This window comes from Zonotrichia albicollis, chromosome 1, assembly GCF_047830755.1.
Source record: "Zonotrichia albicollis isolate bZonAlb1 chromosome 1, bZonAlb1.hap1, whole genome shotgun sequence".
Lineage (NCBI taxonomy): Eukaryota > Metazoa > Chordata > Aves > Passeriformes > Passerellidae > Zonotrichia > Zonotrichia albicollis.
This window is the reverse complement of record NC_133819.1, coordinates 106774365-106800849: the sequence shown is the minus strand read 5'-3', so window position 1 is coordinate 106800849 and position 26485 is coordinate 106774365. Positions and strand designations below refer to the sequence as shown.

General features: G+C 40.4%; 2 protein-coding genes across 2 annotated transcripts; both read left to right on the top strand.

Annotated features, from left to right (window-relative positions):
- Nucleotides 1-284: 284 nt before the first annotated feature.
- On the top strand, nucleotides 285-13106 carry CLUL1 (clusterin like 1). Its single transcript, XM_026795670.2, has 7 exons — nucleotides 285-389; nucleotides 1706-1854; nucleotides 3504-3671; nucleotides 5637-6087; nucleotides 7318-7455; nucleotides 11622-11836; nucleotides 12939-13106. Exons 1-7 carry the CDS (start codon nucleotides 287-289, stop codon nucleotides 13104-13106), a joined length of 1392 nt encoding a protein of 463 aa, XP_026651471.2. The 5' UTR covers nucleotides 285-286.
- Nucleotides 13107-16953: 3847 nt separating this feature from the next.
- TYMS (thymidylate synthetase) lies at nucleotides 16954-25628 on the top strand. Its single transcript, XM_005490727.4, has 7 exons — nucleotides 16954-17341; nucleotides 17673-17746; nucleotides 19022-19196; nucleotides 21346-21447; nucleotides 22631-22806; nucleotides 24128-24199; nucleotides 25072-25628. Exons 1-7 carry the CDS (start codon nucleotides 17170-17172, stop codon nucleotides 25207-25209), a joined length of 909 nt encoding a protein of 302 aa, XP_005490784.1. The 5' UTR covers nucleotides 16954-17169; the 3' UTR covers nucleotides 25210-25628.
- Nucleotides 25629-26485: the final 857 nt, after the last annotated feature.

Here is a 26485-nt window from a genome sequence, read left to right as displayed (position 1 = left end):
CTGATTCTCTTAACCACAGTGCAAACTCAGTGGAATTCATCTAATTAATCTAAATAGCTAATTACAAAGGAGGTCAAGCTTCTTACTCATGTATTTTCACCAAGAGTAGCACCTAGGTGCATGCTATACATATCAGAAACCATCGTTAGAGACAAAATTAACGGGATCTTGCAAGATACGTAGTATTATAGTTAGCATTTATATTTACTTAGTATACCTAGACATCTGAGCTTCCTGCCAATGTTTACACGTAACTGCACCGCACTTTTCCCTGAACAGAAAGAACATGAGGTCCTCCTGGATATTTCTGATCCATGTGCTGTGTCTGAGTGGCCACCAGTGCGCACCGACGAAGCAGGAGGAGATGAATCTCCAGGACAACCTCAAGCGTACGTAAGCTTTTCCTGCCAGGGTGGGCTGGAAGCCCCTGGGCCCAGGTCTCCAGCTGGGCAGGGCATCTTGGCTTCCACACTCACTGCCATCAACAAGTGCCACTTGCATGTGTGGAGCTTAGAAAACATAACAAAGTCGATTGCGTGCCTACACGCACGCAATAGGAAGATAAGAACAAGCAGGATGAGAAAGCAAAAGGGATTAATAGATAAGCATCACCTGCCAAAAGAAAAAAGTATTTACAGGATTTTTTATAGGTTATTTGGTTCCTTGTAGATCATCAGAATAGAAACCAAACCCAAAATGAGGTTCAACAGATTTTGAATGATTTTGTTTTTTCAAATAATCTTTGAAAGTATTTCCTCTACACTTACATACTTCATTGAAAAAGGTGGCTTTTACAAACAACTGAAAAAAAAATACTTAATTTAGAAAATACCAGCTATTCTGCACACGCACACATACTTCTAAGCATGGATTTATTTTGTGGAGAGAAAGAGGATCAGCCATTAAACAATGCTGTGCTTCAGTCTATGTTGACAGGATTTTTGTAATAAACAAACAGAAAGTTAGAGATGAGGAAGAAAAACACAAAGGAAGAAGTAATCAATGTGTTTTTGGCAGTCTCAAGGTGAGATGGTTTTACTGTTTTCTATAGTTTCAGTGATATTCAGGGTATTTCCACAAAGAAAACAAATGCAGATAAAGGATAGGGAATCATGCAGAGCTTCAAGGTGCAGTGCGTGGGCCAGCCCAGGTTTTCACCAAAACTCTATGCTCATTACTTCACAGGAAGTCTACAAATTGTATTTTTACGAAAACAGGTTGAAGGCACTTGTAATCGACATTTTCAAAATGTAGAGGGAAGCTGTCACAGGCTTCTACCAGATCAAAGACAAATATAAAGGTTATGTCATTAGAAAACAGATGAGGGATCCTTGGAGATATTCAAAACCCAGGATGATGATGTCCTGTGCAACCTGATGTAGTTGACCATGCTTTGAATGGAGGGGGCAGACTTAATGATCTCCAAAGGTACCAGCCCCAATTGCTCTGGGATTCAGTATTCAGCAGTGGGACAGTTGAATATACCTTTTGAGTTACATGCAGCTGATCCTTGCAAAAGCTCTGGGCCGGATTCTCATATGGTGGAAATTGTCTTGGCTCAGTGTCATTCAGCATTCGCTATCTCAGATTTGGCTCTGCCACTGTAGGGAAACACAGAGCTATTTCATTCTCCATCATCAGTGCATGACAATTTGCAATAGTGTTAAAATCTGATTAAGTCACTGTATAATTTGGCTTTTTTTAGAATTATCTGAAGTTGGAGAAAAGTATGTAGATGAAGAGGTAAAGAAAGCTTTGATTGGTATTAAGCAGATGAAAATTATGATGGAAAGAAATGAAGATAAGCACATAGATCTGATGAAAACCTTGAAGAAGAGCAGTGAAGAAAAACAGGTAACATAAATGCATCTGTGGGGGTTTTATGTTTATTCTGGGAAGAATGTAAACCAAACCAAAGCAGTGTACATATTTTCATGCAGTCATGGAATTGAGAGAAAACCCGCTTCTGGCCCTTTGTTTCACTAGCAGAGGAAAATTGCACATACTGCTTGTTACTAAAAACCCCTGCTTCACTGAATTCACACCAAGGCAACTGCAGGCCACTGTAGAACAGTGTTCTGTGCAGAAGGTCCAGCAGCTCTGCCTGCCATGTCTCTATACTCCTGGGGCCACAAGATGTTCTCCAGCTTGCTTGGCAAACTTCAGACCTGCAGGAGAACATCAAAGCCACAAATGATAATGTGCTCTAAAGAAAGTACAATGAATCAGGGAAATTTCCAATGTCTTAGTGCAATGCCTAGGCTCAGAGCCATATGCTCAGATGATCTGAAGAAACAGAGGTTTACTCTACATTTAAAAAAACACAAATATTCTAACTTTGTTTCAACAAAGTTGAAGGAAAATTCTCTCCTGGCCCAACATCTGGTAGTTAATTAAAACTAAAAAAGTACCTGATAGCTTTCTAACATCTTAAGGAACACCAGTGCACTCCCACAGTCAACACTCTTGTTAGATCTTACTGGATGATTTAATTTACACAGGACTCACATCCACAGTGAGAGTTCATAAAACACTGAATAAATGTATTAGAAAGATCAGAAAATAACTGAGCACAGATTACGAAAACTGCAGTTACTGTCTCCATCAAGCACATTCTGACGGAAGTTTTCTTTTATGTGAGTCTCTTCCCTATTGGAATGCTGACAAAAAGGAATAAGCCCCATCAATTAAAATGTTTCTGTCATACTTAGAGATAGCTTGGAACATTGTTTGGAAACAAAAACTATTGAAATATGTTGCAATTGGAGAGAGAAATTGATGATGTGTAACCTACTTCAATGGGAAGAACTTTCCTCTTTCCATTGTCAAGCCTATATCCAAAAATGCTGCTTCTTATCTGCTCAGCTTTGTGCCCTAACTGATGAAGCAAACAGAAGCAGCATTGTGAAATGCATCTTGTTGCCCTTCAGTATGGAAGGAGTGCCTCACACTTCCACAAGAGCAGGAAAAATTCCCCTTTTGATTAGCATACTCACAAACAGCAGAGATGCTAAACTTTTATATATTTCTGCATTAGACAGACTTTATGGCAAGGACCTACCCTCATGAAATATCAATCCCTTAAAGGTAGAGAAAGGCAACAGAAAAGGACTATTTGTGGGACAGATGAGTACTGTTCAGATGATATGGAGCAAAAATAACACGAGTTGAACACATGACCATGGGGGAGGCTGAATTCTTACACAGAATGATGTGTGAGTTTTTTTCTTAACATCAAAAATCCTGGTAGTCTGTAGCAATCCATTTGTTTCTGTAGGCTGTGTCCCCTGAGAGAACAACATCAGAAAAATCCTATAAGGAAAAGGTTTTCAATTTTCAGTTCCTTCCGTATGTAACTGCATCTGAGAAGGCAACCTAGCCTAGTGGTTAGGGATTAGCAAAAAAAGGAGCCATAAATAGCCAAAATGAGTGATGAACACTGGGGTAAGTACTTAGAAGGCTAATCTGAAAATTACCCTCAACTGAATTTTTTCCTTACTTAGCAAGCTTTGCGACTTATGGATGAAGTAAAGGCAAGACTGGAAGAAGAGGAAAGACAATGTCAAGTATCCTTGAAAAATCTATGGGATGAATGTGAATCTTGTTTAGAAAGTACCTGCATGCGATATTATACAACATGCAAACGTGGTGTGTCAACCTTTAAGAGAAAGGTAGGAGGAAACTTTGCATCTGGAGAATACTCTTGAGTTCACCCAAAGAGACAACACATCTTATTTCTCAATACCTAGGTCTGCCAGTTATATCAGCTTACTAAAATTAATTTCATTTGGAAGTCTGGAAGTATGAAGTTATATGGTAGAGATTACATGTGATTATGGGTCATGGAATGCTGAGCCAAAATGAGTTCAGTTGCACCCTGGCAAGATTCCATGGAAACCGATGACTCCCCTAACTCAAACAGACTCATTCCAGGTATAACATGTTTTCTCTCACAGTGGGACTTGAACTAAGATGCTTGAACACTGTTTGTGAAATTACCACATATATTCTTATGGTCCGTCTGAAAAAGTTAAAAGCGTAGATGTAGTTAGCAAAATTACATGGGGTAAAAAAAAATCACCTAATTATTACACCATTCTTTTCTATATTTTTCTTAAATAAACTTTTTAAGTACAAACAAAACTTTAAAATGCTTAACCTCTTGTAATAAAGGAGCCTGTCAGCAAAGGAGATTCTCCTAATTCTACTAGAAAGAAAATATGGTTTCCTGTCTGGACCATTATTACTACAAAATTTAACAATTGTAATCACATTTTTTGTTTGGGCATACACATTAAGCGCAACAAACTTCTGAAGCAGAACTGTAATTGCTGCTACTAAAATGTCAGCCAGATTCTCTATCTTTCACCCCTCCCATGTACTGAAAAGTACAATAACTTTAACATTAAATGTGGTGTTTCAGACAGGGTTTAGAGCACAGGTGTTTAATATTTGTGCATATTCTTAAAATAATTCAGGTTAAAATGTGGGAGATATTAAATTTAAAACTATTTGTGGTATTTTTAGCTTTTTAGGTATGACTTATGGGTGGCTCATATAAATGTTTTGGGTTTTCAAGAGTCTGTAGATGCTGCAATTACTGCAGTAAAAGTTATACACTGCATTGTCCCTGTCTTTGACCCTCTTGGTAACATCCCTCATCAGTCACTTGGTTTACTTGAGGCATTCAAAGTAAGAGCTGTGTTATGACTGAAGGTATTAAAAAAAAAAAAAAAAAGAAAAAGAAAAAGAAAAAGAAAAAGAAAAAAAATAATACTGTAGCTGAGGACACAGACAGCAGGAGCAATACTCACTCAGGCTGTTCCTGCAGTGCTGTTTCACACTTCAACTACCCTCTAAGCTGCACTAGTGGTCAGATCAAGCTGATGATTTGGGGTTTAAAAATATATATATATATATATAACTGTCTTTATGTATATCTGTCTGTATCTATCTATCTAAATCTACAAATGTGTGTTTTAGCAAGGTGCTTCTTAACCCTTACCCATTTTCTAATGCCATGGAGTGTGGCTCAAAAAGCCACTCCATCGGCTCAGGCCAAAGTAGTGCCTCAGAGTGGGGAGCAGAGAATCAGTGGCCAAAAGCCAGGAACTGGAACTCTGTGACAGCAAAATTGACACTTGGCCTCTTACATGATAAAACCATGGACTCAGAGCCACTGCTTTATTGATTGTGCTGGTTTCCATTCACACAAGGACATGAGGATTTGCCCAATGGTGAGAGAGGACAGGCTTTTTACAAATCAAGGTGAGAACCTTCTGCTCACTACACTGCACATAAGCAGACAGAAATGCATCTCACATCTTCACAACATAAAGTCCAAGCTGTCTGTTGAAAGAAACCCAAATGCTGACAATAACTTGGAGCCCCCACAGATTAAAGGGCAACTGGCAGAATTTTTACTCCAGATCTGATTTGCAACTAATGATTTAGATTGAATGCACTTCTTCTCTTTGGGGTCTACTGTCTTAAATTATTTCAGAGAATATGCTGTGTTGGCAGTTAAGAGGGCATTGTTTCTTTGAGTATTTGAAAGAGAAAAATCAGAGACACTTATCTGAGAGATGAGAAACCAGTAACATTTCTCTCCTGATCTGTCTCTTTCTTACACACAGGTTGAAGATTTTTTGAGGAAAATACCTCCACTCATATTTACTTTTCATGAGGAGCAAGGAAGAGACATCCAATCTAATGAAAAGCCTGAGAAAGAGGACACCCAGCTAGTAAAGATGGAAGATTTATTTAGCCAGCTTTTATCGGATGTGGGCTCAATATTTGACAGAAGTTTCATTTTTTTCAAGCACATGCAAAAAGAATTTGACCAGTCTTTTCAGACTTATTTCATGTCTGACCTGGAGATGAGTGAGTCCCCTAGTATGCCAGCTTTACCTGAGGTCACCACCAGAATTGAAGGCTCCCAGAGGGGCTGGGGCGTGCCTGGCTTCTTACAGACAGTTTTTGATTTCAGCAGGACAGTGTTCGAAGGTGTCAGCGAGGTGATCACTGATGTGTTTGATGAATACAGAGATTACAGAAGAGATGTGCCAGAAGAAACCAAAGGCAAGTGTTAGAAGATGAAAATTGACTGCTCTGTCAATGACATCAACCCCCTTGGGATGGCTAAACTACAGTGAATTACTCAGTTTCCAGTATGAGTGCAAGATACATAAGGAAAGTCTGGAGGCTGTGGGTCAAGGGTAGCTATCAGTTAAATGAACAAATAGAAGTCACCTAGAAATCTCAGAGAAATGTTGCAGGGGGACTTAGGGGTCCTACGCAGCCTGATTTTCATGGCAATTCTTTAAGTGCTCCTGAGGAGAACTTTAATTCAGGGTGGATGCAGGTTTTCATGAGGCTGACTGACAGATTTAATCTCAGCATTTGTCAGGATATGATTTGTATCATCTCTTATTGACATGGTCACCACTTCTAAAAAATTAGGGTAATTTTGTGAGATGTCAAGGCATATCCCTGCCTTTGCCAAATGATGCTAACTTCAGCTTGACAGCTGCAAGTGCTGTTTCAGGCTACAGCAGCAATGTAATTTGACAATCAAATACCAGCTAATCAAAGACCAGCCATCAGGTTTTCCAGTGACCAGAAAATTCTGGGCATACCATTGGTGATGACACTCAGTGAAGGAAAATGACCATGGCTGACTTTTAGAATACAAATAAGCCTAATACTTGACTATTGCAAACAGGACAAATACATGCTTGTCCTTGTCTACAGGGAAATCACAGTGAGCACATGCCATAACTCTGAGTGGCAGGTGACATAAACATTACGTGATCATCAGGAAATACAAAATTAAGTGACTCTTGAATAGTGTTTTTAAATTTTTCTCTATATCATAAGCCCTGTTACCTCAGAAATGGACTTGGTACTGTGTTCTCGTGTAACTGTATGTGATTATGAAACATCTTGACTTCTAAGGATCAAAAAGATCTTACCAGAACTCACATGTTGTAGAAATAATGCATAATAATATTGGCAATGTTTTGGTTATGTCTGGGGAATACACTCCTAAGTCTTTATAAAGGAATATACTACAGCAAGAATTCCTTGAAAGAAAATATTATTTGAATCTTCTCTTGACTTCTACTTTTTAATAATCTATTCCTTTTACTTTTTTGGAGCAGAGGGGAAGTGGAGGGGTAAGGAAGGGGATTTATGCAAAATACTTTGGATTAAGGACAAGAAATTATATTCTAGCACTCAGGCTCGGTAATGAATGCATACTTATAAAGACTCTAAGTTTAACAGCAGTCTAAGAATACTATGACTTCATTCTAGATCCTGAAAGAAGTGGCATGTTTTCAAAAATTGTGTCAGGGCGCCAGAGACTTCAGTGCAGGGAGCTCCGGGAGAACTCCTCTGGATGCCCACAGTTCCATGAGAGATGCCAGAAATGTCAAGACAATCTTTTGCATGGTAAATAACGATTCTCCTTTTTTCCCCCCCTTTTTCTTTCTGTAATGCATTGATTACTGGTTTATAGATTTTGAGGTTTTAATTATCTACTGGAATTAACATTTATCATAGTCACCGAGTTTTTACTGTAACCACGGCTACAGTAACCATTCCTCCTCATGCCAGATGATTTAAATTAGCTTTCCCCGCTGTCTCCACAGAGTGTCAGTATAGCTCAGTTCTTAACACACCGCTGGAGCTCCAAAGAGACGTCCCACAGCCTGTAACAGAATATATAGGCGTTTTGTTAGAGCTGTAATCCTGCAGGGAAGCAAGATGTCAGGCAGCAGTCGATCCTGCCTGGGTGCAGCAGTGCTGAGCAGAAAGTGAGCAGAAACTCAAACTCCTGACAGTCGCTTCTCCTGCTGACAAACAGGTGTAACCTCAGGTATCATTCAGCTCCTCGCAATGAAAGCAAGCGCTGAAGAGCCTGTAATTACTTTTTGTTGAATCCTGTCTGCAGATAGAACTGACATGAAGGACAAAAAGGGGACTTCATGTCAGTAAATAAGGAGATGGCAGCTCTGTCAGCACTGTCCATGGGCACCTGAAAAACCTTCAGACCGATCACCCAGAACTGCCAGTCAGGACTCCCACTGCAGCATAACATACCGTCTTTCCAGAATTATTTAGATCATAAAATCTAAGAGCATTTAAGCACTAAACCTAATGCTTAAACCTAAATGTCTTCAGAATATCTCCAGTGGGGCAGACGTTAAAGTGTTTATCAGTGTGTATCTGACCACCTATCTTTTTATCTACACCCATGTACTAAAGATACCAGTTTGTTACTGTACCATCAGCTGGAAGGTGCCCCTTGATAATCCAGTTTGACAGAACAGAAACTGAATTTTTACAGAGAAATTATTGCATAGAATTTTTTTCTTCTTTAAATCCATATTTTAGTAAAGAAAATACCAGCAGTCTTCAGTTCTGAATTTGTGGCAGATGGTGCTAGTCTACTGTCTAGCTATCGTAAGATAAATATTAGGTTTTAACACTCCACAAGAATGCAGGCTTTCTTGTTATAACCTCTATCACAGAATCATATAATAATGTGGGGTTAAAGGGACCTTGGTCTAGATGACCAACCCCCAGAAATCAGCAGAGACATCTTCATCTAGATCATGTTGCTCAGACCCCCACACAACCTGACCTTGCATGTTTCCAGGGATGGGACATCTACCTGCTCTCTGTTTCACTGTTTCACCACCCTTATTGTAAAAACTTCTTGCTTACATGTAATCTAAATCCACCCACTTTCAATTCAAAATCATTACCTCTTGTCCCCATCTTTCTTACAGGCACCCTTCAGTAGCTGATGGTCACAGATTATATTCAAAGGCCACAATAAGTGTCCCCAGGGTCTTCTCTTCTCCAGGCTGAATAACCCCAGCTCTCTCAGCCCGTCCTAATAAATAGGAGAGGTGCTCCCAGGCTCTAACAGCTTTTGTGACTCTCCTCTGGACTTGCTCCAACAGGTCCATGCATTCTATGCTGAGGAGCTGCTGTGGTTTGACACTGGCCCAATGCCAGGCATCCATGAGAGTTGCTCACTCACCCTCCCCTGCCATGGCTGAGCAAAGGAGGAAAAAGAAAAAAATTAATGAAGGCTTCATGAGTGAGATAAGGACTGGGAGAAAAAACTTCAAGGGCAAATAAGGCTCAAATTTTGTTACAAAGTGAAATTTATTACTAACAGAACCAGAGGAGGATAATGAGAAGTAAAATAAGCCCTTAAAATATCTTCTCCCCCAGCCCCTCCTCCTTCCTACCAACAGGGCATGGGGGTTTGGTCAGTTCATCACCGAGATTTTCCTTCTGCTCTGGGAGAGGAGTCCTTCCCCTGTGAGGCTGTGGGGTCCCTCCCATGGCAGACAGTTCTCTATGAAATTCTCTGCTGTGGGTCCACTCTCACGAGCAGCAGCCGTACGGCACCTGCTGCAATGTGAACACTCCCCAAGGGCAGACAATCCTCCCAAAACTGCTGTGGCATGGCTCTCTTCCCATGGAGTGCAGTCCCCCAAGGACAGGCGGCTCCAGCCTGGGAGCAGGGGCCTTCTCTCTCCACAAGGTCTTCCATGGATCACAGCCTCCTCCAGGGATCCACCTGCTCTGCATGGGCACCTCCCCCACGGGCTGTGGGTGGATCTCTGCATCCTCCATGGATCCCCACGGGCTGTGGGTGGATCTCTGCATCCCCTATGGATTCCCACGGGCTGTGGGTGGATCTCTGCATCCCCCATGGATCCCCATGGGCTGCAGGGGCACAGCTGCCTCACCATGTTCTCACCACGGCCTGCAGAAGAATCCCCGCTCCAGTGCCTGGAGCAGCTCCTCCCCTCCTTCTCCAACCACCTTGGTGTCTCCATGTTGTTTCCCTCACATATTCTCACCTCCTTCTCTTCTCTGACAAGAAGCAAAACCCCATGACTGTTTTTCTTCTTGAATATGTTATCACAGAGGTGTTAACAACCTCTCTCATTGGCCTGGCTTTGGCCATCTTCACAGCCATCAACTCTGGATCTGCCAGACCTGGTGGAAGCTTCCAGCGGCTTCCCACAGGAGCCATCTTTGTGGTCGCCCTGCTACCTAAAACCAGGATGTGCCAAATGAGTACAGGAATCCAGACCTGGATGAAGTACTTCAGGGATCTTATGAGAGAAGAGTAGGGGGGCAAAATCACCTCCCTCAACCTACTGGCCATGATTCTTTTGATGCAGCCCAGGATGTGTTTGGCTTTCTGGGCTGTGAGCACACATGGCCAGTTCATGTCCAGCTTCTCATCCACCAGCACCCCCAAGTCCTTTTGGCAGGGCTGCTCTCAGTCTGTTCATCTTCCAGCCTGTGTTGACAGCAGGAGTTGCCATGACCCAGCTGGAGCACCTTGCACTTGGCCTTGCTGAACCTCATGAGGTTCACCTGGGCCTACTTCATGAGCTTTCCCAGGTCCCTCTGCGTGGCATGCCATCCCATCCCCTGGATGTGTCAACCACACCACTCAGCTTGGTGTCATCTGTGAACCTGCCAAGTTTGCAGGTTCCCCCTTCATCCCCCTGTCCATGTAATTGATGAAGACATTAAACAGTACTGGTCCCAGTACAGGCTCCTAAGGGACACCAAACTGTCCATGATGTCTATCTGGGCATTGACCACCACCCTCTGGGTATGACCATCCATACAATTCCTCATCCACCAAACATTCCACCCATCAAATCCTTATCTCTCCAGTTCAGAAAAAAGGATGTTGTGGGGGACTGCATCAATGACCTTACAGAAGTACAAATAAATGGCTTTTCCAACCCTTTCCTTCACCAGTGATGGAATCACTCCATCATAGGATGCCACTGACTGGTCAGGCAGGACTTGCCCTTGGTGAAGCTCTGCTGGCTGTCCTGAATCACTTCCCTATCTTCCATGTGCCTAAGCAGAGCTTCTTGAAGGTCTGTTCCACGATTTTTCCAGGCCAGGGGTGAGGCTGAGAGAGTGGTAGTCCTCGGGGTCCTTCTTACAATCCTTTTTCAAAAAAATCAGTGAAATATTTCCATTTTCCTCACCACCAGAGACTCCCTTCTCTTCCATAACTTTTCAAATCATGGAGAGTGGCTACATCAGCCAATTGCCTCTGAACTCATCAGGTGCCACAGACCTAGACAGGTTAAGGTTCCTCATGTGGACTTAAAACTTCTTTTACAGTGAAAGGAACTTGGCTTCCTCAGCCCCTGCCTTGGAGTCTATATACCTGGGATAGATTCATAATGGAATATGAGCCAATAAAAGAACCCATAACCTATAAGAAGACTATGAAATTACTATATGTAAAATTTACCAGATCTTATTTAGCATTAACAAAAAATCTATTGTCATGAAATATTATTTAAACCTTATGTATTATATGATATAAACTTGTTAAATGACTTTGATACAATAAATGGCATAATGCATTCATTTAGTCATTGAGTCTAAACTAAATCTACCATAATCAGCAAGCAAAAATTATTCTCCTTTTTTTCAGCATTATTTAAAGACCCATCCAAACCATGCCCTCTCGCTAGGCTTTTTTACAGTTTTCATTTCTTCAGACAGAAAAGACAAAGAACAAGACATAACACTGTCTTTCCTAACAGATTGCCCAAACGTTCCTGAGCTGCACATAAAGTTTGATGAAGCCTTTAAGCTGGTTAATCTCTCAGGGGAGCAGTACGAGCAGATCCTCCAGGTGGTTCGGCATCACACGGAGGACACTTCCTACTTGCTGAACAAAATGAAAGAAAGGTTTGGGTGGGTGTCTGAGCTGTCCAACATGACCATTGGACCAGAAAACATTTTCAACGTAGTTAAGGTAAGGGTTGTCTTCTGAAGGGAGCTATTGCTGCCTTTAAACTGCCTTTTGCTCATGTTTACGTTCCTGAGGGCTCTGGATGTTCATACATGTGTAATGTTTAGCTTTACAACATGACTTTCCTACTCATCTTGAATTTGTGTGTGCTTGGTAATCCCTCAATGAGCTGAAACTCCTGAGATTAGAAACTATTTTCCTCTAAATCCCTTTAGTGTGATGGATGGCTGACAGGCTAACCTGAATCACTGTCTGATAAGAGTAAATTGACACTAGTAGCTTTGACTGGCCTCAGATTACCTTCACAGATAAACTGCACTGCACCAGTCACTGACACATCCACATTAGATGGATGAATGTCTAGCTGTGTGTCTGTACCTACATATTCCAAAGTTCAAAGAAGACAAATGTTATACAGATTTTTGCAGTGGAAGCTGCACATGCTTGACAGCATTGGCCAATATTTCAGTAAATACATCATGATTAATTGTGTCTCACACACAAAGATACATCCAAGGTAAATTCAATCCATTTTCCTGGGCAAGGGACAAATCTTTTTCTTTCTTCTAACTCAGAAATACACTTATATAAAGTGAATTACTACTATTACTATCAGAACTTTATACAAAATAGTGGTACAATCCACCAAAAAAAGCACAAAATAGGAACAGGAGACAGGCACATTTTCCCAACTGAGTCTGAGATATCTGTTCTAGGAAAATAAAGCTACAGAACTAAGTCTGATTTAGAAAAACACACAGGAATGAATAAATTCAATCACACAAATGTTGTATTGAACTTAGTGGGACAGCTCAGAAGTTTTCATTAGGAGAACAGAAGCTCTTTATAGATGTAGCTTATGATATAAATATTAACATGCCGTTCTTTAATATGGTCTTGGCAGTGCCATGTCAGCTCTTTCCACCACCTACATAAATTCAGACACCCACTGTCTTTTCAGAAGAAAGCAATTTAAAAAAAGTAGGCAAGTCTAAAATATTCCCCTATTTAATTTTCCCCTGTTAAAGAGAGTGGGCACAGCAGGTATAAACAAAACTGAAAGCACACAGCAGTTTGTGGTGTCTAAAGTACTGATCTCTCCTAGGTGGTACCTGGGGATCCCTCCAGTAAAGACGAAACTGTGGTAGATGTGAACGTTCTGACTTCACCTACTTTCACCATCAAAGTTCCTCCCAACTTGGATCCCAAGAGTCCTGAGTTCATCGAATACATAGCTGGGAAAGCACTCCAATTGTATAAGCAGAATTTTTAAGTGGTAAGTTCATTCTTTCTGCTTTCACAGAGAACACACTTCTTCATAAGAGGTGTTTACATTGCAATAAACTTTAGTTGGAACAGGATTCATTCATGGTGTATACAAGACTGCCTTCTCAGAAAGGACACATTGAGAAAAACACAAGCATTATGGAAAACACAAACAAACACTCAATGTTTTTGCCTGCAAAACACAGACAAGATGACATTAAATGATTTGACTTATATATCTGTGAAACCCCCAATCTTTAAGTAACAGCTGGGATGAGGTAATGTGATAATAAATATTTCTTCACAAAAGAATTGCCTCACAACCACAGTCCAGTGTCTTGGCATTGAAAACCATGTCTTTGTGTTCATTCATCATGAATGGACTGGAATTACCACTATTCATTATGTTTTTTGGATTTTTTTTTTAATTTTCAATAGTGTTTGAGAGCATGCTCATATTATTTTTGATGATAAAGGAGGGCAAAGTGAGAATCACCACCAGGACTTGGAAGAGCTGTCTTGCCGTAATATTTCTGCATTAGCAGCACACTGCTCAGATTAACAGTGTTTATTAATACAGGCTGCAGTTCATCTTGCAGGGTCATGCACAGAAAGATCCTGCTCATGGCCTTCAACCATTTTTGTAAAAAGGACACACAAGAAGGCTTTCTTCTTGTTTATGACATTTCAAGAAGAGGAAGGAAAAACCAGGCAGAGAGGCAGGGAGGACAAATGCTTCATATTCTCTAATCCCACAGGGAATTTCCCAAGAAAGAGGGAAGGGTTTTAGGTGGCATCACACTACTGTGAAACTTGTAAACCACTCTTCCCTGTGTTTCCCTTCCAAGGGGACTCTGGGATGCACAGCTGTAGTGGCCTCTGACTCTCAGAGTTGTCTCTTCCAGGGGAACAGAGCCACAAGACACATGAGACTTTCAGGCAAATCACTGCATGGTCCCCAAATCTTCTGAGAAGGACCAGATTTGAACAGTTTCTCTTTAGGTCATAGCTGATTTCCTCAAATGAGCAACCGAAGCATGACCTGCACACAAGGAAAAGTCTCAGGAGGCAGGGAAAGAGCATTCAACGTTAACAAAGTAGATGAAGAAGATTTCAGCATTTTGTATTAAATCTGCTTATTCTTTTGAGGTCAGAGGTACACTTTTTAAGCAGATGAAAGAAATCACTCCCACCAGAGAGGCTGAGGTGGGCTGCAGAATTTAGACAGAATAAACCATATACTTTGCTTAGGTAAATGTTGGTGAAATTACATGTTGATATTTATAAACATCCGAAATAAAATTCTCCAACTCTTTATCTACAATTTTTCTTCAAAATTCTCTATAATTTATATGCAGTTGTAAATATAAATGATAAATACTCTTTCAGATTATGGAATAATAATCTTCAGGGCCCGATGATGGCAATAATTATTTCTGTAGTTTGATGATGATTTTTAGCCTGAATCTTAGTCTGATTTTCCTGTGGGCATATCTGTGTACCCATTTAATACCTGGGAAAAGTAAGCAGTGTTGATTTCAAAATCACAGCATTCAGTTTGCACAAGGCTTAGAGTACATGAAAATGTAATGGATAAAAACAGAGTTAAAACTCCACAAGAAAACTGGGTAGATCTGTGAGAACAGAAGGGGAGAGAAAAAGAAAAGTTTCTGTCTGGTTTTTATGTTATGCATGTTTCTATAGCAGGACACTGGTACATTCCACATATACTTACTTTTCTAACATATTTTTCTCCATTCAAAACCAAAATGTATAATCTTTTTTTTTTTCTCCTAGGAAAGAAGTGTGAATTCTTTCTTCCTGAAATAAAGTACATGCTCCTTAGTTGAACTACCCCTGTACTCAGCATAGCTAAGTGTTGAATTTCTATGGTTAAAATAGTTGCATATAAATAAAATGTTGCTTAGTAAATAATGTGACATATAAGCTATCAACCAAAGACTGTAGAAATCTTTAAACTCCAACTTCAAACCAAATCCATTTCAGTATTAGTTTATTTAAATAAAATGTTATTTATGTTGTCAGTAAGGTAATCTTTGATAACAAGTCATGACTCTGCTTATGCAAAGATTTGAGGATATAATCAACTGTAAGCATAAAAGTAATTTCTATTTGCATTCTTACATTCAAGCACATTCTCAAGCCTTTTCAAGACAGATTCCTACAGATGTTGCACATTCAGCTAAGTCTGAATCAACCACATTTCCATCTGCATGTAGCATATTATTTTGCAATGAAAATATTCAATTTTTTCTTCCAGTTGCTTTTGATGCTTATTGTGTACATTAAATTACTTATCTGAATATGCACTAATGAGTAGGTCTTCTGCCTTTGGCATTTCTTACAAACAGCAGTCTGCCTCTGAAGTTCATTTCTTAATTAATTAAAAGCCTTTATCAGTAAAGAAGCTTGTTTCTCCCTAAATTATACACATCAGCTTTCAATGGTATTTGTAAATTATAATAAAGGTTAAGTACTGATATAGCTCTAAGCTAGAAGCAGAGCTCTAGGTGATTTGGTGTCATTTGCCATGCAAAGCTTTTATAAGCATGTTTTGCACACAGGTATATGTAGCTCGGCTAAATGAAGTATGCTAAGGTGTGCAAATTCATCTTTATCAGATATGAGCAGAGAAAAATATCCACACCCTACTTACACTTTATGTTTTCCTTTACTTCTACACATACACAAGAAGTATAAAAATTTATATGAGGAAAAAAAAACTATTTTACTCTTTTAATTCGTGGAAAAGATTCTTTTCTGTCTGCTGCAAAGAAAGGTAGCATTTTCTAATCCACAGTCCTCTGTGGCCCTTAGCTTCCATCATATATACCTGTATTTCAGGCTCCTAATAATGAGAGATTATCAGTCATAACATAACATAAGCATGTCAGTTGTCAGGTCTCAGAGATAAGTGACTCTTAGGAAATTCTTGACTTCCAAGAGATACTAATGATTAAATATTCAGAGAAGAATCAGTTTCTTCTGACTAGCAAAGATTATATGCAGAAAATTTTCAGAGGACACCATGTTGGGAACAGTTGCAGTCAGACACGGGTTGGGATGCAAAATGGCACTGGGACATGGGAGAAGCTGAGATGAACATGATGAGACATGATAAACCCAAGTGATGAGGACTACCCTTAGTGAGCAGCAAATGTGCCCATAAAATATGAAGCAGGAAGCTGATGACATGGCATGGCATGAAAGGAACGTGGCTTTGGAAGCTCAGGTCAGGGTGACACTGCTGGATGTGGAAGGTGAGCTGTGCATGGGGCACGGCAGTGCAGGGCCACCATAGCAGGGGAGACAAGGGAGGCTGGCACAGGGGCTTTTTTGGGATATCCCGGCTGGGGGGATCCAGTGCCAGATGTGTGCAGCCTGCCAGGCCCAGCTGAAGGCTTTGGTCTTGTTCAGCTCCGAAAGGCGGTGCCTGAGGCTGCAGAGAGAGGGAAAGATGACAAATGTAAACAGCACACTCCAGCATGGGATGAATCTTACGGTGCCACTAGAGCAGAACGAAGTCACAGAATCACACAGTCAATCAAGTACAAAAAGACTGAAGCTCCTCTGAGCTCATTGGGTGCAACCTTGGACGGAACACCACCCTGTCTGCTAGAACATGCCACCACGTCTTTCCTCAAACACCTTCAGGGATGGTGGCTCCACCACCTCCCGGGGCAGCCCATTCTGATGTGTAATCAACCTTTCTGTGAATAAACTCTTCCTAAAATCCAACCTAAAGGAGTCGGTATGGTTCGGGGCACTGCCTCGGGCCCGCCCTCCCTGAGGGGCAGCAGCTCCGTGCAGGAGCACAGTGGGCGGGCGGCTGCGGAGGCAGCAGTGCAGAGACCCCCGGGCCTGGAAGAGGAAAGGGAGGGGGAAAGGGAAGTGGTCGGGCAGGGGAGGAGGTGGCGGTGGTGCCGCTCCGCCCCGCCCGCCCCTCGGCACTGTTTGGCGGGAACTCCGGGCTTGCTTTGGCGGGAACTCCGCGCTTTGGCGGGCTCGGCAGAGGCGCACAGCCGGAGCCCAGAATCCGCTCGCCAGCCATGCCCGCCGACGGGGAGCTGCTGAGCGGCCCCGCCGCCTGCCCGGAGCCCGGCGAGCAGCAGTACCTGCAGCAGGTGCGGCACATCCTGCAGCACGGCCACCGGAGAGAGGATCGCACCGGCACCGGCACCATCTCCGTGTTCGGCATGCAGGCGCGGTACAGCCTCAGAGGTGGGCACCGCCGCGACCCCGGCCCCTGAGCTTGCTCCCTGTCCCTGCTCCTGCCCCTGCTCCCTATCCCTGCTCCTGTCCCTGCCCCTGCTCCCTGTCCGTGTCCCTGCTCCTGCCCCCGCCCTGAGCCGGGCTGATTGTGGGGGTCTCACACCCCGGGCATGTCCCGCTCCCTCCCACCCGAGGGGTCTGAGCATGGCAGCTACACATCCTAACTCTTTGTTTCGTATCCCACCCTCACAATGTCAGGGGTGGCATTGCCCTCTGTGTGGGGAAAAGGCGAAGTCTGCTCACCCTGGCAATGGCTGACGCTGTGGAATTCTTTTTCCAGATCAGTTTCCGCTGCTGACAACGAAGAGGGTGTTCTGGAAGGGAGTGCTGGAGGAGCTGCTGTGGTTCATCAAGGTTCGGTATTTGGGTGTCCCTCTGGGTGGTGGGCCCGGAGTGGCATGAACAGAACCAACTGCTGGGCAGTGGATTAATGCATTTGGGTAACTGCAGATGCTTCTGTTCCTGTTACAGAAGAAATGCAACCCCCTGATACTGTGACCACACATGGAAGGTCGTTATCACCAAGACATTCTGCTGTTTAGTGCAGACTATTGCTACCAGTGAAATTAGAACAGTTTCACTTCTAGTTCTTCTTAAAGGAGAAAATTTGAAATAGTGAGGGCTTGGTCTAATTTGAAGATACTCCACAGCTACAACACCTAATGCAGTGTCTTTTCTTTGTGTTTTAATCAGAAATAATAATATGAGACAGCTAGTAAGCAATTTAATGATCTGCTTTTTAATATTGAGGTAGCTTGATTTGAACAGAAACAAGCAGTGTGGAACCACGGGTGAAATAAGACTGATGTAAATGCTAGAATTTTTAATAGCTGAAACATTACATCTAATAGAGCAAATAGCTGTAACTAATATAATAAAATTCAACTACAGTTAGTTCATTACAATGTAAGTGTTCCTTTCTATGTTGTGATATTGTGCAAGTGTGGGAGAATTTACATAAGTATTTGCTAGATAGCAGGACTCAAATACAAATTGATTTTTTAAAAGTTTTTGGTTTTGTTTTGGGTTTGGTTTTATTTTTGCTTGTTTGTTTGCTTGTTTGTTTTGTTTGGTTTTTGGTTTTTGTTGCTTTTTAATGTAAAAGACTAGACACTCCCCAAACCAGCATAATTTCTGTGTTGGATTTTTGAGTGTGCTGATTTGGACATCTTGCAGGATTCAGTGACATTTTTCTGGTTATTTTCTCTTTTTTCTCATTTTCACAAAAGGATTTTTAAGACCATAATTTTATTATAGGTAGCTTGGAAAAGACCGTGCCTAGGCCATACAGTTTTTGTTGGCCTATTTTCATCAATCTGTAAAGCAACATCTTGGTCTCTGCAATTACGAAATGACGTTCCACAGCTGACCTTGAGGCTGTTTGTGCATTCACAAAGTGTGAGAATCCTGAGTTAAACAGCAGCAGTGTGGCACTTCAAACTCCATCCCAGCGTGTTGCTCACAAGTTTCGTTCTGTCTGTGTGCAAGAACCTCATGCAGTACATGAATTACACTGTTCATGCTTTATGAGTGGAGAAATACTGTGGACTAGCAAAGCTTAATACAACTGTTCTAAATCATGCCCTCTGTGTTGGAATTAGGATGCAGACTTCTCACTGTGTTTTCTAGGGTTCTACAAATGCCAAAGAGCTCTCTGCAAAAGGTGTGAAGATTTGGGATGCCAATGGGTCCCGTGAGTTCCTGGATAAGCAGGGTTTCAGCACCAGAGAGGAGGGTGATTTGGGACCAGTGTATGGTTTCCAGTGGAGGCATTTTGGAGCAGAATACAAAGATATGCACACAGGTAATCACATCCAAATACAGTCTTGAGTGCTCAGTGAGACAGCTGTGACACATCACTTCCAGAAGCCTGTGTAGAATGGAATGTTCTTAACTATACAGAGCAAGCTGGTGGCCAGAATAAAGAGTGTTTGAGAGAGTTAATTGAACTTTCTTCCTTACTCAATCTTAATTATCCTGAAAGATGTAGCTTTCTATACTATAGTTCGGTATTTGTGGAACAGATGAGTCACAAGGCACACACTGTTGCTCTGTTACCTAGAGCAGATGTGGTTGCTGATAGCTGGAAGGATGTGTGTGCTGCAGTCCAGAAACCTGAGCTAGCTCCATTTGATAACAGAACACAGGCTGCCATCTCTCTATACCAGTGCAGGGTCCATGAAATTGTTGTGCTGGAAAGAACTGGCATCAGTACACTACATTCACTGGAGGCAGTGAAGAGAAAGATTTTTCCATTTTCCATCTGAACCAAGTAGGGTGTTTCCACAGCTGATGATGCTGTGGGCAGAACAGCTGTGGCAAGTTGTGATGTGATGCAGTACCTGGTGGTATTTTCAGTGGAACTGGTTTATTAAACTGACTCTCAAATGCATTGATTCCTCTTTTCCAAGTCTCTGCAGGAGAAGCTATAGAAAATGCTTAGAGGACTGCCATTAAGAAAAAGGTGTCAAAAACCAGATTGTCACTATCTGGTGTGATTTTTTTTTAATGTGGATTAACAACATGGGTAATTATCTAGGTGAGGTTTCTTGGGGGTTTTTTTGTGTGTGTTTTTTTTTTTTTCATTTTGTTTTGTTTTATTTTCAGTACAGCCTCAAAATGCAGCTCACAATGAATTGCTGATATTATACTTAGTATTGGCATGTTGGCCACTAGCAGAATACATTTTTATGGTAACACAAATGATGCAAATTGTGAACTGGCACATCTGAAAACTTACTGTTTCTCGTCTTAAAAAGTCTTAAGGTACAGCATAGCATGGAGAAAATGAACAAGATAAATTCCCATGGTTTTCCTTACAAACAGATTTCCTTAAGTTGCATTACTAATGGAGAGATAAGTAGCTTCAGGAACTAACATGACCATTTGACAAGGCTTCTGGCATGGTACTGCTGGCAAAGAGTTCCCTGAGATGCTAATTGTGTATTGCTACCTTGTTTTCCAGCTTGGGTCTCCCTGTAACCATAATTTGGTGTTGCTGCAAAAAGAGTTATTAGAAAAAAGTAGTTACCAGCCATGCTGATTGACTGGCATGAGTCAGAACAATGATTAACAACTAATGACTTTTTTATTCTGAAATCCATTCTATGGTCAGTTAATTTCAGAAAATTTCTTACACAACTGGTATTGAGCCTAAAATTCAGCCTGTGTCATTGGGTGAAATGTAATATCCTGTGCTACACATAATTAAAGTTCCTTTCTGGAGCTAAATGCTATGTAAATTTAGTTTTCATACATGACCTTGAGAGTGCTAGATGGATGCTTTTATTCATCTGTCAAAAACTGTTCTTTTGAGTGTGTAAAGAATGCTGGCACCTGGCACACTGGTCTGGGCATAATTTTTTTTCTATATAAGAAAGAAAACTGTAGCATGCAAATTAAATGTTTAGAAAGGCATTTTAATCCAGAAATGCAATAAGCAAATCAGTCTAAATACCATGACTGACTAGGTGATAATGTCTAGTCCATTCCAGTACAGCTCTTGTCCTATTTAGGTAACAAGTCATCATGAGTGATAAGATATCATCTTTGTCCAGCTAGTTTCTTGTATTGCAACTTCTGTTTCTTGGGGTTTAGTGATTATACAGAATTTTAAGTTTGTCTTAAAATAAATCAAGTGGTTGAAAATGGAATAAATAGGAATGGTCCTATTTCAGTGGGTGCTAAAGGTACTCAAAGCACACAGAATATATGGGGGGGTGCATAGAGACATATCATCATGAGAATTTTACAAGCTCTGGAGCATCCTAAGAAAGACTGAGAACAACCTATGTTTGGATGGTGCCACCTTATAAATCAGTTTCAAACTTGCAATAAAATTTTCAGAGGTTGTCATTTGGGTATCACTTTTCAGCGGGACATGGGCTGGGTGATAAAAAAATACCATGGCTTGAATCTGTCCAGTTTAGATCTTATTTGTTCTATTTCTCCAGATTACTCCAACCAAGGAGTTGATCAGTTGCAAAAAGTGATTGAAACGATCAAAACTAATCCAGATGACAGAAGAATCATTATGTGTGCCTGGAATCCCAAAGGTATTGAACAGCTGGCATAAAGTGAATGGGGTTGCACATTATATTGCTGTGTGCTAAATTATCTTCTGCTCCTGTGTCAACAGTCAATTCCATTAGGTGTCCTTCTTCATTCTTTATAAAACTACCAGGAGTGCAGTAAAACTGGTTAGTAGTTATAATCTTGATTCTCTTTCAACTTTATCCTCATGTTCAGACCTCAAAAATAATTTCTTCAAAGTTTTTCTCTCCAGGTTAAAATGAGGGATACACCAGTGTCTTTGACATACAGTCTATTCAAAGACAGTAACTCTTATTCTAAAAAGGTGAAAAACCCAAACCATAAAAATTATATTAAAGCAATATGTCTGGCTTTTAGCCATGTAATCTCTTGTAAACTTAACCCTTAAAACTAGAGAACAAAAATATTATTTGTGTTGTAATCTTTTCTCCTTGAACATGGGATCATATGATGAACCTGTATCACACAAATGATAGGGTCTATTTATACATAGATATCTATTCACTCTGTAGAGACTTCTAAACAAGAGCTACTACAAGTGAATGTTTAACTTTCACCAGTGATAGACTTGTGCTCCAAAAAAATCACACAGCATTTTCCACTGTTGTCTGAAAGGGTATGCCACATGCTATTGCTCTTATTTTCAAGGCTAAATATCCTCAGAAAATATCTGGTGAAAGTTTTCTTTGTCAAGCTGTAATTTTACTCTCTGCACTTTTTAAGCGTAGAAAAACACACAGATCTTGTGGTTTCTGATTTTTTTTTAAAGTATCATTACTTTTATATCTCAACAAACACATTGCAGTTGGAAGAGAGTAAGATGAAGCAGTTGGAATTTGCTTTAGGGTATATACTTAATTTTAGTCTTAATGTCTTCCTTTAGGGAATACCAAGGTGAGTAGAAAGAAACTGCTGTGCAACATTATGGCATAAGTCTGTTCTGTGGAATATCTGTTTATGACTTTCTGGTCATACAGCCCAGGAGACAGCTTGTCATGACCTGGACTTAATTGCTTGGGCAGCAAGTGCTCATAAACAAGAGAAAAAGCAACAGAATGACAGTGCAGTTGGCTCTCTACTGTATCTCATTACATGCTTGTTTAAGTTTTGCATCTTCTACATTTATAACATACTAATGCTGTTACTGTTTTCTCCCCTCCCCACCTTCTGTATCTCAATTCCTAGATATCTCACTAATGGCTTTGCCTCCATGCCATGCCCTTTGCCAGTTCTATGTTCTAAATGGTGAATTGTCTTGCCAGCTCTATCAGAGGTCTGGAGACATGGGACTAGGAGTGCCTTTTAATATTGCCAGCTATTCACTGCTCACGTACATGATTGCCCATGTCACAGGGCTGAAGGTAGGCTATTTAATATTTTCATTTGTTCTTGTCTGAGAAAGGAGGGACTGAAAGATGAGGCTCTTCATGTCATGTCCAAGAAAAACTGGAATGAGCATACTGTTTGAAATCTTTCTGATATATGTGTAAAAAAGGGCCCTGTGAATTTGATGTGAATTGCCTCTGGTTTGTATGGGCAGTTAGAATCAGCAAGGTAAGAATTTTAAAATTCGGTTTAAGCAGAAGATTCTTTCATGTCTTGAATCTGTCAAGACTGACCTTTGTTCATTAGTCTTAGAAATCTGAACTGAGTGTTTGTCCTCATGAGGTAGTAATATACAAACGATGAGATTTTGTAGCATGTTTATTACTTATTAGAAGTGAGCAATAGCTCAACAGTTGCTGTCAGGGTTCTAATTTGGATAATCTGCCTGTCTTAACTTCCAGGTATAATTTCAGCTGTGCATTTCTTTGATTTCTTACTGTAGATGCTTACATGTAGATGAGTATGTGCTCAAGTAGCTCCTGCCCTGACTTCAGAGCTGTATTTTGTAATTCGGCAGAGAAACTTAAATGCGCGGCAGTCTTGTACAAGGAAAACCCCCTTTTCTTTAGGGCATGTAAAAAATTATACTAGAAAGGCCTTCAGTGCCTAATCCTCCTGCCACCAGCAACATGAAGGGGAACTTCTTAAAACAGGGCAATAGGGAAGAATCAGACTTGACAGCAACCACAGAAATTAGTCCAAGGTACTAAAAAAAGTGAAGTTTAATGTTGCGTCCAGCTGTTTCCTCTCAGCCACTTCCTCTCATGGCTTTGGTGATTTTCAGTGTAACACATCTGGGAGCTGATCAATATTGGTCAGAGGCCAGCAAAAGAGCTGATGAAACTTCCCCATGTGAAATTCCATTGCTCAGGGGCTGGTAAGTCACCACCTGTAAGCTCTGGGTGCTTGCCTGTGCCTGACACCTCCACTGCTGTTTATAGTAGTGGCTGAGGCAGCTGCTCTGAAGCCAGCTTTGGGATGTCACTGCTGCACCTGTTTCTCTGTCAGTGGGCAGATCACTATTGCTCCATTCATTTACCAAAGCTACTGTCATAGCAGCATTTGAAAGATAAAATTTTTGGTAAGCTAGTGGAAATTTCATTATATTTTCCATTAATTATGCATTAGTCAGAGAAGCTTGTGCCTTTCACAGCTTTCAAGGATACAATCCTGTATCCTTGAAGTGACAATTCCACGCTAGCCAGGTGCTGAGAATCAATACTGTAAGCATTGTAATGTTTTGCTTTCTTGGAACCTGACTGTTTGAAAACCACATGTATTCTTCATTCTTTTCAGCCTGGAGAGTTCATACACACCTTAGGAGATGCTCACATATATCTGAACCATGTGGAACCTCTAAAAGTCCAAGTAAGTATTTATTCTGTACTCTATCCTTTTATCTTCCACAGTGGAATATCAAAATATCAATTACCTTGATATTTTAAATATCCTTTTTGCAGATATTAATTTTTATGGCTTTTTTTCTCATTTCTGTCCTAAAAACTGTAATATCTTAGCATCTGTTCAATTCAGGTTGTAAACAGAAATACAATACAAGCATGATTGAAATGTACATCTGTGTACTGCTCTAAAACCAAGTTAGAGAGCAGAATCTGCACTTTTAACTTCAAAAATTATTCCACCTAGTCCGAACAACACAAAATAAAATGTCTTTGTAATATATCAGAAAAGGATCACTTAAAATTCACAGAGTTAATCAGTAATACTGTTTGGCTGAGAAAGGCTACATTTTCTTCAGGAAGTAATTTGTTGCAATAGGATAAAATCAGTGTTTGATTTGATTAGATTAAGCTTGGACTGAATGTCCTCATTATTAGCATGGTTCAAAACCATCCAGAGAAGTAGTTATCGATTCAGACCCTAACGATGGGCAGTGAGAAACTGTAGAATATTTGATGCATGTTTGGGTCAGATTCTCCAATTTAATTTCCCCTGGAGGAATATAGTCTGTAACCACCAGAACTGATTTGCCATCTGAAAGTACTTGCAGTGCATTTGGATGATCAGGGAATTCACCTGAAAATTAAGCTACTGCTCCCTGTGAAAATACTAAAGTAGATTCTATCTAACTGTCTTGGGATTTTCTTCCATTTTTTTTTTTCTTAGTGTAAGTCTTGGTGGGAAGGGAAAGCCTACATAGTGTAATCTGATTTGAAATTGAGAACAGAGTCTCTGCTTTCAAGTATTAGCTTTGTACAGTAAGCTTGCTTTTATTTCAGCTTCAGAGGGAGCCAAGACCTTTCCCCAAACTCAGAATTCTTCATGAGATTAAAGATATCAGTGACTTCAAGGCAGAAGACTTCCAGATTGAAGATTATAATCCTCATCCACCTATTAAAATGGAGATGGCTGTCTGATGCTATAAACCAGCATTAAATATTAACCTGGAAATGTACCTAAGCTACTTAGAATCTCTGAAGTGGTGGGGCTTTTGTATACTTCAAAAGGTGTTTGCTTTGTTGTTAATTAGTCACAGACCAGATTTGCCTTCAGTGCTGCTCCCTGTAGTTGTAAGGACAGGTGATTATTCCTGATACACCATGCACATGTTAACCCAGTTTTAGGTTGTTAGAGAGCTGCTTTTCTACATGTTGTTTCAGGTGCCATTGTCCATTTCTGTTACCATTCAGTTACTGTGTATGAGTAGCGCAGGTTTACATGCTTGATTTGGTGCTGAAAATAAGAATTTGTATGTGTGATTGAGAATTCCTTCAGGGTGGGAGAAATTGTTACATATATTCTTAAGAATGAATGTTTAATAAATCTTTTTTTAAAAAAATCTTCTGGGAGGCATGATGCATATTTAATTCTGGTGTGTTTTTTTATAGTTAGTAGTAAAAAAAGGTTGGAAAGCAAAATGTCTTGGAGGGTAACATCTGGCCAGGAAAAACAAACTTCCCATAGTCTTCACAGATGGACCATCAGGAAGGCAAAAGATTTTAATGGAACCTTGCTGGATCTGCAGTCTCTGCATAATGTCTTCATAGCAGCAATTTTTTTTTTTATTCCTCAACCCTACACAAATTACTAATTTGATATAAATAAAAGATAGTTGCAGTTAAACAGAGGTTACCAGATAATATTAGTAATGACTGTCTGTCATCGTTTAAAATCAGATCCCACAAACATATGGACTAATTCTGCAGCCTGGAGCAGTAAAACCTAGAGATCATAGTATTTTTAGGAATGGAGTTCATGAATTAAATTCTAGCAGAATTCAGCTTTCAAGTCTCCTTATCCTTCTACCTTCTGCAGTAACACATTAAATTCCTCTTCAGCAATTTAATTATGAGTAGATATGTGGTTAATATTCATAGGATTGGCAATACATATTTGAACGTGTAGGAAAATGCATAGTAATTTTTTGAGTTAAATTTTAAAGTCAATAAACTGATAAATATTAGAAAAGTGTACAATTTCAGATAATTCTAAGAATTTAATAATCTGTGTGCTTTCATTCAGGGGCCTGCATAAGAGGACCATTGAATCTTTCTTAAACCAAACTCATTATAACTTTGAAAATCATACTTTTAATTAAAATTATTTGCATATGCCATTATGCTCATTTTCCTTCTACTGATCACTGATATTGAGACCAATTTTTTTGTAGCACAAAAAATGATTCTCCTTTCC